The 16,785-nt window shown below is 52.3% G+C and overlaps 1 protein-coding gene across 3 annotated transcripts in view; it reads left to right on the top strand.

Moving 5' to 3' along the window:
• ERICH1 (glutamate rich 1) overlaps nt 1–16,785 on the top strand; it is a 71,363-nt gene that overhangs the window by 24,577 nt on the left and 30,001 nt on the right. For all 3 annotated transcript variants that reach the window (XR_008295767.1, XM_027049953.2, XM_015065694.3), the window contains exon 3: nt 1,735–1,887. Coding sequence is in view for 2 of the 3 variants with exons in the window: in XM_027049953.2 (XP_026905754.2) it covers nt 1,735–1,887 (153 nt within the window). In the remaining variant the exon portion in view is untranslated. The remainder of the gene's footprint in view (nt 1–1,734; nt 1,888–16,785) is intronic.

The following is a 16,785-nucleotide window of genomic DNA, read 5'->3' as shown; positions in this document are numbered from 1 at the left end:
GCCACACCTGCTGTGTGTGTAATGGAAGGAAGGAACTAAACCAGTTTTTGATGGTGGCACGTGGTGTGAGGACACTGTGACAAACGTCTCTCCTTCGGTCAGTGACAGCATTTACTTGAACGTTTCAAAGCCTGGCTATGCTGCTGGCTCTGTTCTGAGATGCTGGGTTGGACATCCGGAACCGGCTCGCACGACCGTGACCACCATTAGGAAATACAGGGGTCAAGTGTGCAAGCTTCTGAAAGCGCGTCTCCATTACGGACAGGCCGAGGGGCCAGGGGACCCTGTAGGGACGCCTGTACATCTGAGCTCCTGTCCCGAACACATCTTCCTCCTCATGAAGTCTGTGCTGCTCCTCAGGCACAAGACAGAGTCATGGCCCCGGGCCTCTCCTCTGGCCGGCTGCCCCTGTGTCCTGTGCTCGTTTCCCTTGTGGCTCTCTGTGTGGCCATGAGCACCGCGTTATTGGCTCCCTCCCGGGCAGAGATGAGGCTGCTGTGTATCACAGTGTCCAGTGCCCCGCGGGAGGCGCTCAGCGACCTCAGTGTGAGCCACTCCAGGTCCGAATAAGGAGCTAAAAGGACAGGACGACCAGGCACGTGTTGGCAACCACCCCAGAATGGGCTCCACTTGAGTCACGCGGGTCCCCGGAACTCCCCCCAACTGCACCACTGCCCCCACACTCTCTCTGCTCACACTCCGAGTTTATTCAGAGTTTGTTCCTGTGCGTGGTCCAGTGACAGAAATGACAGTGCAGCACGGGGACCAGGGTCTGTAGTGTCATACTGCCGTGTGCTGACAGATGGTGACCGTGCCTCTCGCAGGAGCAGGGCACTGTGCGTACAGTGGTCGAGTCCGTATGTGGTACGCGTGAACGGATACAACACGCTCTGTCAGCTGTACACGAATCAACTGTGGCCAACGCCACCCAATGTCGGAAAGAGAATGGCAGGAGGCAGGGTGGTGGGGATGCTGTTCTGGACCACGTGTATCAAGAGCCAGCAAAAAAGGTGCTCATCCTTCGGACCAGCAGTTCATCTCCAGGACTTTGTCTGAAGGAACTCCGTGGTCAAGTGTGCAAAGTTTGTGCAACAAGGACGGTTGTAGAAGCTGTCTGTGATAGTGAAAATTTAGAGTCAATCTCCATGTGCGAAATCTAGGACAATGGTTGAATTATAATTAAATTATAATTTGCCAAAACATGGCGTATTATGTAGCCGTTAAAAGATCGTGTAGATGTAAATATATCTTAATATATTTCCTCATCATGTTCTCTTAACTTCTGAATGATATGATACACGTAATATACAAATGTGTGATTATCAAATGCATGTGGCAAGATCCCATTAAGGTGTCTGTGTACACAGCATATGTGGGTTGTTCGCACACCTGGAGAAATCCCAGATTGTGCACCAAAACGTCAAGAGATTCATGTTGTAACAGTGGAAGGTATGCTCTGTAGAATATTGTTTTTTCTGCTTAGTTATACTTTTACATCATTGTAAAACACAGAGGTTAGTTAATCACGGATCCTTCCTTTTTCCTGGCTGGATCTTGGGCTGTCCTGCTGCTCTGGCCAAGTGCTTGGTGTCCTGAGATCAGTGCTGACAGCAGTGGCTGGGCTTTGTGACCTGTTGGGTTTCGTGTCTCCAGTGGATGTGGTTGGGGAAGGGCCAGGGCCAGTGAGGGTCTCATCACAGTATGCCATGTTCACAGCCCCCTTGTCTCCTGCAGGTGGAGACTCCAAGGTCCCTCCTCGAAGGCGGCTCTACACGGCGAGTTTGCCTCCTGAGGGGTACGTCCCAGCCCCCCCAGAGCCGCAGGCCAGCCTGGCCTCCGAGGACAGCTCGGGCAGCGATGACGCAGGAAAAGGATGCCCCCTCTCAGGTGAGGCGTGATTCTGCAGCTTAACTTCACCCAAATTTACCGCGACAGGGCCGGGGGAGCAGGTCACTGGACGGCTACCCAGTGGGCTCGTTTGTGTCCTGCAGTCATTAAAAGTGACATCACAAAATTCATAGCAGCAGGAAAACAGACTTGAGGCAGGAGGAGATTTAGCTGGGACCCGACCGTGGCCGTAATCACTCGTGCTGCTATTAAATGCGTCACATGTTAATGGTAGTTGTTGTGGTTTAAGTAGAACTTTTTTCTTGATTTTCCATTTTATTCAGCATTTCTGAGATTGTATATCAGTTTTGTAATGATGGAAATAACTTGCTTTGCCTCACTTTTGTGAAAGAATTGAATGTCTGTCTTGCTTTTGTGGTCGAAGGTCGCGTGAACAAAAGACATACCTGCTTTGGTGGATGTGCCGATGTTACGTTAAATCCGCAAATAAGAGGTTTCACCCAGACGAGTTTCAACAAGTATAAACTCAGAAACTCTATCCTACAAATGTCAAGAGAATGTGGTTTCCTTGTACATTGATCTTTCCAAGTCTCTAATTAAAGGACCAGAAACCATAGAACCAAAAATGGGGTAGGTGAGGAATAATCTATTCATCTTTTCAAACCCTGTTGAAAATCTTTGGAATGTGATTAGTAGATAAAGGGATTATTTCATTAGGAAATTTAACTGTGTTCTTACAAGGATGAATTACTTTGGGGAGCACACTTCACGGTGTGCTCAGTCTATTCAGTAAAAACCATGTGTCCCGTGCTTCTGTGCTCAGTCAATTCTGGTTCACCCACAGCTGCACACAGTCGGCCCTGCCGAGGAGGCCAGCACGGGCTGGGCCACGTGAGGGACCCCAGTGCCAGAGGCTTGAGTCTGTCCTGTGACCGGTAGGCTCCGAGCTGTAGGGATGCCCTCCTAAGAAGTCGAAGTGTTTGTACGAGGTGGACGGATGCCCTGCGGGAAGCCAGCCAGATGGCCCTGTGGTGCCACCCTGACAGCTGTGCACTGACGAGAGCCAAAGAGAAAAGACCAGGGAAACTGAGGACCTGGGATGCATTCCTTTTAAGCTCCACGGTCACCTCATAGTTCAACACAAATTGTATACCGTTGACTGAAGCGTTATCACAGGGCATGTCTCTGTGAGGTGTTTGTCAGGAAAATTTGTTAGTTTGTCTCTTTCTCTGTTACCTGTTGTGGGCGTGGCCATTGTGGAGAGAACCTTCCGTGGGTCTTCCTTTCCCCGGGAAGGGAGTGATGATGTGGGGGATGGTACTTGGCCCATCACCCACCAAGGAGAGAGTGGACAGGTCTGTACCCGAGATCAGTTCTGTCCACGTTGCTCTGTCTACTGAGACTCACCCTCACCTTCCATCTGGGCTCCCATCGACTTGGGCCCTGATGCTGTGTGGCCGGCCGTCTGCCACTTGGGTCTGCAGTTCCTCACCGGCTCCACCCACCTCCATGGGGACCACGGCTTGGCTTTAAGAGGCGGCTCTTTCTAGAGGCCCTGTGAGTCCAGGGTCCTATGGCCACTTTTCCAGAAGAGCTTTGAATACAGATCCAGGCCTGGGAAGTCCTTGTCTTTCACTTTTGAACACTTGTAACTGACGTCTAAATGTTTCCAACTACTTTGTTTACTCCCTGTTCCTTGTCAGCCCAGGAAGCAGGGTGTTGGAGGTGATAAAGTTGGAGAAGGCCTCCCACCAGTGGTCTCTGAAATGAAAGGCCGTGCTGTGCTGTGCGGTGGGCGTGTGGGCTGGGGTCTCGCCATGGCCTGGGGCCCACGCTGCTGCACAGCCACACCTAGCTCCCTGTGGGGCCAGAGGACGCGCCAGGCAGAGGTATGCAAACCTGGAAGCTGGGAGGAATCCTGAATCTTTTCATTTGCGATTTTAAGCAAAGAGAACATGAGAACTGAGATTGGAAAAAGAAGAAAAAGTCAAATCGTTACTGCTTTTCAAAGAACCACTTTAGACTTCCATTGTGAATACCCAGGACCAGTAAGTCAATTACATAGTGACTTAGAGAACACTTAAGGAGAAAAGGGGTGACCCTGTCTTGCCTTTGTGCCCACTTGTGGCCGCTGGGCCTGCTGCTGCCTGCATGCTCTGGGCACCCTCACCAGGACTCCTGCAGGACAGAGCTTCGGCCCAGAGCACACGGGAACCGAGGCACGTCCAGGTGTGGTACCAGAGCCAGAGTCCCCAGGCCGCCTGGGGAGCTGGCGGGAAACCCTGGTCCTGGTCACCCCACACTGCCCCGGGAGCCCTCGTCAGGGTCGCCCCGCACTGGCTCCATTGCAGGTGTCCCCTGGCCCTGGGGTATATCTGCACTCGGGGCTTGTGAAGTGTTGTCATTAGATCTGTTCCAGGCACACGGGTTTGCTGTAGAGACAAGAATGTGCTCTTGTCAACCCAAGTATCAACTGTGTGCTCCTTGCTCTCTGTGCGGCCTTTTTCTGTCCTGTAGGTAGTGTCTGAGTGCAACAAATACAGACTTTGAATTCTTTTAGGCTTAATATTGGTTAGGAATGGGCGGGTGGGTGGGAGCTGTCGGGAGAGGAAGTAGTGTAATCAGACTAAATGCGTACCGTCCCGTCGGCCTGTAGGACCCCCTTGCATGTGAGTCACTTCAGTACCTTCTACAGCTTTAGATAAAAAGAAATCCATGTTCCCTGTGCTCCTTACTGCCTTAGACACCCCAGCTCTTCCCATCTTGTTCACACCGTGTTGCATGTTGTTCTCAAGAAGCTGGTAAACGTGTCCATTACCGCTGGAGCGTCCCGCCGTGTCCCATTACCCCTGGAGCGGCCCGCCGTGTCCAGTACCTGTGGAGTGGCCCGCTGTCCTGTTCTTGGTTGTTTGTGTCGCTGTCCCAATGCTGAGGACACCTTCCCCAGCCTCAGGACAGCTGGGGCCTCAGGGGAAAGGGCCCCAGGTCTGCAGCACCATGTCCTGTGCGAGGGATCCTTCTGTCCTCTGGACTCACTTCCCTCACTTGCCTCATGGCGGTAACAGCCCGGATTTGTGTGCCAGTTAAAGTGGGTTTACTGCAAAATTGCGCCAACATAAGCACAGCCAGCTTTTGTTCCCCGAGACACCGGAGCCTGGACTTGAGTCTTTAGTCAACGTTGGGAAGTGAGGGCAATAATTACTTATAGAAACAGCCCGTGAGGAAAGTCTGCTCTCCGAGTTCATAATCACCAGTGGTTTCGGCCATATGGACGTGGTTTTGTTCAGATGAATCTGCAAAGTCGTTAACATGAAGTCTTGCGATCATTATTCTAATAACATGCACGAAAAGAAATACTGACCTCGTGGCTTTTGGAAGCAGGAGCTAACTGCACGGTTCCCTGCAGACTCACTGTGAGCCAGGCATCTGTCCCTTCCATGTATTGGCAGGTGGCTTCAGACTTGTCGCCTGTGTCTGGGCTGAGGGAAGCCCCACCCCTGGCTTCCTTGAGGCCTGCGAGGGCGTCACTGTAGCACGTAGCCCAGCACCCCACCTTGTTTGACTACCAAGTGCAGTTTTTACCAAATGCAGATGGAGGCCAGGGGGAGGCCTAGGAAGGCACTTGGCCAAAACCTGCTGACCAGGGGCCACGTCCCACCTGCTTGAGGGTGTGTCAGGTGGCTGGGAGGGGCAGTGGAGGTGGGGTCGATCTGCTGACGACCTGAGCACCCTCACCAGACGTGAGGTGGAACGAGCTGCCAGCCCCTGGAAGGCTTTCGTGCATCCTTGGGTCCCTGAGAGGCTGGAACTCTTGTGTGCACTCACGTTGTGTTCCTCTGGTGTCTTACCAACGCACCTGATGCTCTGGGTCCCTCCTCAGCGAAGTGAGCCAGCACAAACCTGATGAATGTTTGGTCATGGGCCCCGTGGCACAAGGTGTCAGAGTGTTATTTTGAAATCATGTGCTGATGCACTCAGTTCACCTCTTCAGCCATGTTTGTTCTGTTTGCCCTTAATTTTCTTAAAGTAGAGCCACTGACTTTCCAGCCATCATTGGCATATACTCATAAGAAATTTGGATTAGAGAAATATGTAGATTTCTACTTTAGCTTCAAGTGAATGCATTGCAGTAATGGAATGAATTGTAAATACTTTTATTAGATATTGATTAATAGTTATTCAACTAATAAACGTTATAGAAGGAGACCCTGAGAAAAGAAGGTAGGACATTATTTCAGACAAGGACGTCTGTTCTCACACCACATGTACTCAACACAGCATGGGAAGTCCTGGCCAGATCAGTCGGGCAAGAGGAAGGAATAGAAGGCATCCAGATTGGCAAAGAAGAAGCGAAACTCACTGTTTGTAGATGACATATTACATAGAAGAAATCCTAAAGGCTCCACAAAAAAAATTGTTGGAACTGATAAATTCAGTAAGGATGTAGGATACATAGTATACAGAAATAAGTTTCGTTTCTATACATTGACGACAAACTGTTAGAAGTAGTCAGGGAAACAGTCCCATGTACACCTGCATCAAACAGAATAAAATATCTGGGAATAAACTTAACCAAGGAAGTGAAAGACCTGATAAAACACTGATCAAAGAAACTAAAGACAAATGGAGAGACCTCCACGCTCATGGGCTGGAAGATTAATATTGTTAAAGCGTCCGTACTGCCCAAAGCAGTCCACAGAGTCAGTGTCAACCCTATCAAATTACCAATGGCATTTTTCAAAGAAATAGGACAAACGATCCTAAAATCCATATGCAACACAAAATACCCTGAAGAGGCAAAGCAATGCTGAGAAAGAAGAACAAAGTTGGAAGCAACACAATCGCAAGTTTCAAGTTCTATTACAAAGCTGTGATAGTCGAGTCAGTGTGGTACTGCCACAAAACAGACACGTAGATCAGTGGAACGGAACAAAGAGCCCAGAAATCAACCAGCTATATGGGCAGTGAATCTGCAACAAGACAGGCAAGAATACACAAATGGGGAAAAGACAATCTCTTCAACAGATGGTGTTGGGAAAACTGGACCCCTTTCTTACACCATACGCAAAAATAAATTCAATATGGATTAAAGACCTAAATATGAGATCTGAAACCATGAAAATGCTAGAAGAAAACATGGGGGAAAGCTCTTTGACACAGTTCTTGTCAGTGATTTTTTGGATTTGACACCAAAAGCAGAGTCAATAAAAGCAAAACATAAACTATCTGGACTATACCAAGATAAGAACCTTCTGCACAGTTAAGGAAACCACTAACAAAACAAAAAGGCAGCCGAGGGAATGGGAAAAATATTTGCAAAGCCTATGTCCAATAAGGGGTTAATATCCCAAATATATAAAGAATTTATACAACAGTAGCCCAGAAACGAAAAATCTGATTAAAAAATGGGCAGAAGACATGAACAGACATTTAGACACTTTTCCAAAGAAGGCCTCCAGATGCAACGGACCCATGACAAGATGCTCAGCATCACTCCTCATCAGGAAAACACAAATCAAAGCCATGAGGAGATCCCACCTCACACCTGTCAGAGTGGCTACAGTTAACAACTCAGGGAACAACAGAGGTCGGCCAGGGTGCGGAGAAAGGGGAGGCTTCTTGCTGATGGTGGGAATGCAAACTGGTGCGGCCGCTCTGGAGAGCAGTGTGGAGGCTCCTCACACAATTCGAAGAGCTACGTACGACCCAGCAATTCCACTTGTGGGCACAGAACCTCAGGGAGTGGAAACAAGATCGCCGAGAGAAACCTGTCCCCGTGTTCACTGCGGGTGGTTCGCAAAAGCAACACGTGGAAACAACCCCTCGTGTCTGTGGAAGGCTGGGTGGATGAAGTCGCCATCATGTGAACGTACACTAGTTGTTGATCAGCAGGAGAAAGAAGGAAATCCTGCCATTTGTGACCACATGCATGGACGTGGAGGCGAGTGAGCCACGTCTGAGGGAGAACGTGAAATCCCGCATGGCATCCCTTATGTGTGGAACCTAAACAAACAAAAGGCCAAGTCCTGGAAAGAGAGCACCAGGGAGGGGTTGGGAGAAATGGGACAGGCGGGTAATCACAGACTCCAGCTCTGACAGGAGAGGAGTCCGGGCTGTTTGAGAAGAGGACGGTCACACCCTATGCGGCAGGCAAGGACAGACACAGGGCGTGCAGAAGCCCAAGCACCGGCCCCACCAGTGCATGCCGAGGTTTCCAGAGGACGGCCACGCCTCTGGGCCACGCCTCTGGGCCACGCCGGGTGTCCCGGCTGCGGCATCCTCACCAGCACCCACAGCCTCTACCACACGGGCCTGTGGAGTTCTCCATGCACGAGGTCACAAGTCCACGGCCAAAAGGAGGGTTTGTGCTGCGCTCCCGGTCAGGGCCTCGCACGGGCACCGTCTCCCTCGGGGCCGGGATCCCAGGCCTGTTTGTGCATGGAGCTTCGATAGCGGCAGCAGGCGAAGGTGGGGTGTTTGGCCGCCAGTGCGGGAGATGCCAGGAAGAGGGACGTGTGGGGGTCTGAGGCCCGAGTTCTCCAGCCCTCTCAGCCACCTGACCGGCCTTCTGACCGTGGGGGTCACGTTTCTCTCGTCTGTGCAATGAGGGTTTGAACTAGACGGTTCTCTGAAGACCGTGCCACTTTGAAACGTTAGTGCACTTGTATTTGCTTGAATTGACTGTCCCGTAAAGTAATAACAGATAAAGAGTAGCCATGGAAATACTTTTAACTCTGAAGCAGCGTCTTGGAGCCACCAGTGAGGGGGTGTGCCAGCATAACACGCGATACTGGTGGACGGGGGGCAAACTGTTCAGCAGACAGTGTATTCTGGGGAGACCAGCGTCAGCCAGACGGACAGCATGACGTCGGAGAGCAGGGAGCGAAGGAAACACGAGGAGGCACCAGGCTGAGCCCCGTGGGGCCACCCTTCACTCAGCACGCGGTCCCTGTAGACTGACAGCTGGTCCCCCGCCCGGCTGTTGTGGACGGCAGGGTCCCCACCCCACTGCCTAGCCTGTCCGCGCACTGCAGATGGTGCTGAGCGCTGTCGAGAGGTTTTCTGAGGCTTCAGGGAAGTGAGGTGCAGACAGACCACGTTCTCCCGGGTGGCGGCCTGTGACCTTCCTGTAGCACCAGCCACCAGGTCACTGCACTCTCCCGTGTCTACACGGACACAAATTTGGTTTCACGTGGGACTTCACAAATCCTTCCTAAGAGCAGTTGACACCTTCTAAATTATTCAGGAGATAGGGAATGAACAGTAAACAGGGACAAGTTGTGTGGTTATTGCAGACTTCAGCTCAGGTCATAATCTCACAGGCCGTGAGTTCAAGCCCCATGTCAGGCTCACTGCTGTCGGCACAGAGCCTGCTTCAGACCCTCTGCCCCTCTCTCTGCCCCTCCTCCGCTTACACTTTCTCAGAAGTAAAGAAAAGGTTAAAGAAAAGTGGTCTTTTGGAATTAAGGATTTCCATAGCTCTGCTGTGCCCTGAAACAACGAGGCAGCACGAGAACCCCGTGAATTCTGAACGGAGGTCCCATTATATTCCCACGCCTGTCACTCTCAATCTCAGCGTCCTCGGACCCTCAGGAAACACGAGTTTGCCCCAAACGGGGGCTTGTGAGGGAGCAGGTGGCCGCAGAAGAGCCAGTGATGGCTCCACCCCCAGCTGCGCGGAGGACAGTGTGGAGGCGCCCCACCCCCTTCCCCCGGGGTGCTCTCGTCCGTCTTTGGGTGGCGTCTCTGAGAGTGTCCCAGCCATCTGGACCCTGAGACGCACTAGCTGGTAACCCAAGGAACCCCGTTAGTAAGCAGTTAAGGAGACCCAGATCTCCTCCCAAATCCACCCTAATCACTCTGATGGAGAGAGAGAAACCCTGGACAAGAGAGCACCTTCCTGGTGTGGGATCAAAGTGGACCACAGGCCACGATACTTCGGGCTCCAAAAGACAGTGGATTCATAAGAGAAATCACGGCTTTTGCTTTTGACTTTGAGGGCGCAAGGAGATCTGGCCTCCCCAGTGTCCTTACTTCCTCCTCGAGGCAGGATCTGAAACACGAACTGTTTGCTGAGAACCTAGAACATCAGACACGGAGAGACAAGCACGGCCGAAACACAACGCTCTCGCGTGTAAGGCCCTCGGCCTAGTAAGTGGAGTAGAGCCTGTGACGAGTTTTATCCTCACTTGCCGATGTCGTTAGTGGGAGGGGAGCCCTGGGGTCACAGGTTTGAGCCTGGACTCAGCAGTAAGAGAAGGCTGGCTCATAAGCAGGAAATAAGTTAGCTTTGGGCACAGGGAATGAAGAGCCATAAAAAGGCCTGGTATGTTGATGTGAAAAATGTTGTAAAGGGTCAAATTTATCATTTCACCATTTTTTTTCATTGTACTTTACTCAGAGCTCTGCACATAATGCAGCCGGCAGCTACATTCTGTCCTTCTCGGAAAAACGATGACGTTCATTTACGTGTAGTCATTGCCCAGTGGACACAGGCCACAGGTTATTCTGGAAATGCTGACACCTAAAACGATGCTTATATCGCTTATGTTGCCTGCATATCAGATCTAATTACTAACGTGCATGACTCTTTTTCAAGAGAAGTGAACCGTGTCTGGGGCGTATGAAATTTGCGAGCTAAGTTGCATCAAGACGTTACCCTTAGGAAGCAAAGAGGAGCTGTTTCCTTGGGCGAAACCATCCCTGAGCCCGGCAGCCGTGCTGGGTGTAAGCGGTCAGCTGACAACATGGTGTGGGCTAGTTCAGTCTCCCCGCAGGGACCACTGTCTGTCATCTGTAAAATGGGCACAAGACGCGACACAAGACCCGGCCTCCACGGGCTGCCGGGGCAGAGAGTCCTGTTGGCTTCAGGGAACGAGGCGGAAGAAGGATGCGTGTCCTGGGAGCCAAGTCCTCACGCTTGGCACCTCATGACCAGTCAGCCCCCTGGAAGCTTCTGTCTTCAGAGAACAGGTCCACACGAGGGCTGAGACCAGGCACTGAGCGAGTCTGCGGACGTGTGTTCAGAAGCCACCGGTGCGGAGTCTGGTGGACAAGGATGGACGGTGACCCCATGACCCCATCCACCGTCGGGTGGATGTGTGAGGGGCTGAGTCGGGAGAGGGTTGGTGTGTCCACACGGGCCCTTCCACACCCAGTGCCCTGTGTGGACGCACGCAGGCTGTCAGTGCACACCCGGGCTTTGGCCTGGAGCCCCGGCTGAGTGTCCTGGGGGTGGAAGGCAGGTGCCCAGTGAGCCCACAGCTTGCAGCCCGGCGGAACCTGTGGCAGGGACCACGTGCCCGGCACACGCCTGCCTGCTCGGCCTGTGACTCCCCCCCCCCCCCCCCCCGTTCTGTTCTTGGAGAGTATATTTCAGTCCATGTAAACCTTTTATCACTTTGTATTTATTGAAAATTGAGGTGTCTTTTCCTTGTTTGTGTTTTCATCACTTTCCTGACTTCCCATCCTTTAAAAATCCCCCTTCACCTAATCGTAACTTCAGTGAATCGTGTTGGTTTTAACCTTTTATTTAAGGGATGTAGCATTTTGTTGCTGTGTATTAAACCATTTATTTTTTTACTTTGAAATTTTCACCATTTTATTGGTCATTTTATTGAAAGTTATCATAGGGAACTAATGTGAATTGTTTAGAGAAGAATGTATCCGAATCTTTTTGTGGGTGAGGCCGTCCGTCCACTAAGCACCTGTTCCTCAGTTTTCAAGACCCAATAAATGGACATGAAAAGTAGTTTCATTTTCTGAAAACATAGAATTTAAGCCTGTTGGAAACTAACCCAGAAAATTTGGAGATCTTTTCAGTGTGAAAACCTGCTTCAGGAAAGAACACAGGAAGTAATGAGGCTGAAGATTATTAAATGTGTATGTTGACCACGTGTTTGTTACGTTCTTGCAAAGTCGATACTTACATAGTGGCAACAGATGGGAACATTGTTGCTTATCAGAGCAAAGTTCCTCAGCTGGCCATAGGCATACAGACTTACAGTCATGAAGTATTTATTATCTGGACTGGTGTTTTAGCCAGCCACCCTTTCTGTGACATGCAGGTCTCGTGTGCTCTTTCAATTTTATTTGGAATTAAAAGCTAAATTATACATTGGGACCCAATGGAAGCTCAGGCAGAACTCTGCCCTGTTCCTGATGTCACGGCCGCTTCCCCCACCACTGCCCCCCCCCCCTTGGAAGTTTCTGCTCTAGATACCCAGAACCAATACAACAGAGAGAGAGAATCCGTTTTTAAAGTTGCAGGGAACTCTTACAGCCCCCTTTGCCCGAGATGCCTGCTGGGCTGTGAACCCGTCCCTCCCTGGCTCTCCCAGCATTCCCCTCGCACACCCCCTGCTCTCACCCGGCTGGGCGTGTGCAACCGGCACAGATTACTACCCAATACTGTGCTGAGTTTTAGGCACCCAGACTATGAAAGTGACCAGAAGCCGCTCATACCTCTGTATCTTCACAATGACTTTGATGTAAACGGGGTCGTTGAGCACTAACTATAAGCTCACTGCTTTGCACTTAGCGCTTAGGGACATTGATCGCTGAAGGGTAATTATCACAAGTGTTTGTAGCCTTAGCTTTGAGTCTAGAATAAAACTCACATTTCCTTTACAGTATTTAGCCCTTTACAAGCATTTAGCCTGATGCAACACGATACTCTGTGAGAATTGGAATAATCTGGAGACTATGGCTATTTTTAGTATCTAACTATTTCTATTACAGCAGTTCATCAGGATGTTGGTACCAAATAGTAGCCGCAAGAATTCGGACAAATTGTGATTATTTTTAAAATTAGCATGTCTGAAAGGTATGTTTTGGGGATGGCAGCTTTTCAAAACTAGTGTGCTTCTCAGAGTATAAATAGTCAAGCCACTGGTTCCCTAATGTAAATGTTCCTATAGCTTTAATTGTGGGTGAGGGTTTGAAGAAGGCAAGATGGTAAGCATGTAGTGGGCCCATGAAGATGGAACGTTCTAGAATCCATGGAGCAGCATATTTGGAGAAAGTCACTTCAAAGAGCTGCACCTCAGATTGTCTTGTGAAACACAAGGTCAAGGTGGGCGAAGTTGGTAGAAGATGAGCATTAATGTACTTTGCATTGTAAAAGAACCTTGTTTTGAGGGCAGGGACCTTTAAAGAATGGAAAAACGTGATAAGCTGCAGAGTGGAGAGTCTTCTCGCTGGGTCCTTATTGTGACCTCCCTCAGGTGAGCCCTGCGTGGGGCGCTCCTCCACCAGCCTGAGCCCCGGGGGACACTCACACCAGGAGTCTGTGACGGACTGTCCCCACTGTGTGGTGACTGGAGCCTGTCGGCCAGACTGGGGGGCGGTGGCCTTGTTCTTGAGGGCCTAGATGGACCCTTGGATCGTGCTGGCCAGCTAGGCGGCAGGAAGAGGGGCCAGCCCTGCATCACAGGGCAGGGTGGCCACAGAGCTGATGGTGGCCCTGCGCGCAGCTCAGAAGGCCCTGCAGACCAGGGGGCAGACCTTGGTCCTCCCGCCTCCGTCCACACCGCTCCTGGGTCCCCAGGGCGGACCACGTAGGGGCTGCACCCGTCCTCCGGGGGTGATGGCAGCAGAGGTCCTAACCTTTATGCTCCTCGTGCTCGGCGCTCATCTGCCTCGATGTCCGGTTGGGACAGCGTACTCCTGATGGCCTCCTGCCAGGGGCCGGTGCTGGCGTTATGCCTGCAAGAGAAGTGACACGTGGCGGGATTTGGGGCCCGCGGTGAACACCCAGGCGCTCGGGCGACTGGTGGGACGCGCTAGAGCACAGGCTGGGCGAGAATGTGGGGCCGGTGTGCCCAGGGCCCTGCGCTGGGACAGGCCTGCCATGTGCGGTGTGGGCGCATCGAATCAGGCCGCGGCGTGCCTTCCATGACGCGATTTTTGTGTGTCGGTTGCGCCTCAGCAAACCAGGAAAGGAATAAAAATAAAACAGGAGCCTGGGGCTATCAGGCCTCTTTTCTTTCTGCCCCTTCCCTTCACCTCCATCCATCATCCCTGGAAGCCCGGGAGGTCGCCGTGCATGGGAGCCGCTTACAGGTGTAACATGGGAGCCCGCATTGTGCAGTTGTCACGTTCGGGGCAGTGCAAGGGTCCTGAGACAGAGACACAGGGGCACAGAGACAGGCACAGAGGCAGAGACACAAGGACACAGATATAGAGACAGAGAGAGACAAAGATAGAGACAATCACAGAGACACAGAGACATAGAAATAGAGAGACAGACACAGAGATGGAGACACAGAGAGATAGACACAGAGACAGTCTCTTACTTGACACGGCAACGGCCGCAGAGCCCTCACTTTGGCCGGCGTCCAGCGCCAGGGTTTCCGGGTGAACAGGCCCAGTGTGGCCTCCATGAGTACATTACATGTCACTGAAGTAAAATAAAAAATCCGGTCACGCTGGCCGTTCACCGAGTGCCCAGCCTGCAGTAGAGTGGACATTCCCCTCGGCAGGATGCTGTGGGGACCGCAGCATCCAGGGGCCTGTGACGTCCAGTGAGGGCACACAAGAGCCCTGTCTGGTCCACAGGGTCGGGGAGGCCGCCTGAGGAAGGGCCTGTGTAGGGCCGAGGGGCGCTCGGCTGTGGACATCCCCCAACACAGCGGGCAGGTGGGGCCAGGCCACGGGCCCCGGTGCCCCAAGGCACGAGCACTTCAGGTGAGGGAGCTGTGACAGCCTGAGGACAGGGGTCGAGAGATCAAGAGGTCAAGCTCAAGGTGCGGGGTGGAGTGGCCCTAACGCATCACAGAGTGAGTGGCCACCATGAGCAAAAGGGGCTTCCTTCCATCAGCTGCCCTGGCCAGCGTCCCCCGGGAGCTCGCGTCCCCACCCGGCCGTGGCCTGTCCTGCCTGCACCCCCTCCTCTGTGTGCCCTCTCTCTGCCCCTCCCCCACTCACTCGTGCTCTCTCTCCCAATAATAAACTTTAAAATGCATATATATTTAAATCCCAAGCCAGAGGCTGTTAGGGATCTACATGCAATTTATGTCAGTTCTTGTTTCGGGAAACTCATCGTTTAGAGGAGAAGGCAGCTACCACAGACTAATTTAAAATTTAACTGCCACAAGCCTTCGGTGTCTTAGTGCCAAATAGTCTTACTGTCCACTGTCCTCTGCTGACGCTGAGGACATCATCACGGTCAGCCCAGCAAAGGGGCTCTGATGAAACCATGAGGTGTGTAAGCCGTGTGTTAGGTGTCTTTCCGCCAAGATGGAAATGCAGCTTTGTCTAGGAGATGCTTTCTGCCCTGGCAGGAAGCCAGGCAGGGTGGTAAAGACAGGCTGCGTCTGTCCCATGCCCCTGGCAGGGCGCACTGAGAAAGCCTCTCTGTAGGTTACACTGGAGACATGACTCCGAGGCCGTATCTGATTTCCTTCATCTGAGTCATGACTGCCCCTGCGTGTCCAGGAGTTTGCATTTCGCTGGTGGTGTTTATTTTTTTTAATTTATCTGCTTTGAGAGAGAGAGAGCACAAATGGGGGAGGAACAGAGAGAGAAGGAGAGAGAGAGAATCTGAAGCAGGCTCTGAGCTGTCAGCACAGAGCCCAGCGCGGGGCTGGAACCCACGAACCGAGAGATCATGACCTGAGCCGAAATCAAGAGTCCGACGCTCAGCCGACTGAGCCACCCAGGCGCCCCTGCTGGTGGTGTTTTTTAACTCCAACCCCCAAGGAAGTTTTCCTTCATCTCCTACGTGAAAGTTACTCACAAACGTCTTTTCTTCTCAGTCGCCAATATGTGTGCCTGGGTGTGGTAGCTCTCACAACCTGTGTAGCTGTACAGGTTGTTGTTTGTTTTGCTTTTCAATGTTTATGTTTAAGCGAGAGGGAGAGAGAGAGAGAGAACGCGTGGAGGAGGGGCAGAGAGAAGGAGAAAGAGAACCCCAAGCCGGTTCTGCACCGTCAGTGCAGAGCCAAACTCGGGGCTTGACCCCACGAACCGTGAGATCACGACCTGAGCCGAGATCAAGGGTTGGACGCTCAAAGGACTGAGCTCCCCAGGTGCGCCCTCCCCCCCACCCCGGTCTAGGTTTTAAATACGGCATTTAAAAAAAATTTTTTTTTAATGTTTTTATTTATTTTTGAGACAGAGAGAGACAGAACATGAGCAGGGGAGGGCCAGAGAGAGAGGGAGACACAGAATCGGAATCAGGCTCCAGGCTCTGAGCTGTCAGCACAGAGCCCGATGCGGGGCTCGAACCCACAGACTGTGAGATCATGACCTGAGCCGAAGTCGGACGCTCAACCGACGAGCCACCCAGGCGCCCCTAAATACGGCATTTAAATAAGCTGTGTTGTTTTCCTGTATCAGCTCCTACAGAAGGTGCCCTGCCCCACACTTCACCTTCCAGAAGGTTAGGAACTCTTTGCCGCCTGGTGGCGTTACCATCTAGGAGCGTGAAGAAGCGTGTGTGCACAGACGCGGGCGGGGCTGCCTGAGCATCACCCCTGCAGTTGCCATCTGCACCCTGCGCGGGCGCCCCTCCTCCACCTGGGTGCTTCACCGTCTTCCGCAGGGAGACCAGGGAACGGCGTACGGGGGGAGGCCCGGCGTGGCCGTCCTGCCCCAGCTCCATACGGTCGTGAGACCGCGGTCTGCGTGCCCTAGCTCGCCGTCACCGTTGTGTGCTGTTTGCTTCCCTGGTGCGCAGGGATCCGCCCCCGCCCAGTGGAGCTGTGTGCTCGCGTGCGCAGGGCGGCCCATCTGCGCGGTCCCACGGGTGTTCTGTGTTTGCACAACCGCCGTCTGTCGGGGCGTGTGCCACTTCTGTTACGCCTTCCCTCCCGGCTCCAGCACGCAGTTCCTCGCCTCACCGCCCCACCAGCATCTCCAGCAGGCGGCGTCCCACACCCTTCCCGACCTCAGAAAGGGATTCTAGGACGCCACCCCACGCACTGGGCTCACTGT

Source organism: Acinonyx jubatus, chromosome B1 (assembly GCF_027475565.1).
Source record: "Acinonyx jubatus isolate Ajub_Pintada_27869175 chromosome B1, VMU_Ajub_asm_v1.0, whole genome shotgun sequence".
NCBI lineage: Eukaryota > Metazoa > Chordata > Mammalia > Carnivora > Felidae > Acinonyx > Acinonyx jubatus.
Note: the sequence above shows the minus strand (reverse complement) of the source record. Positions and strands in the feature narration are given on the sequence as shown.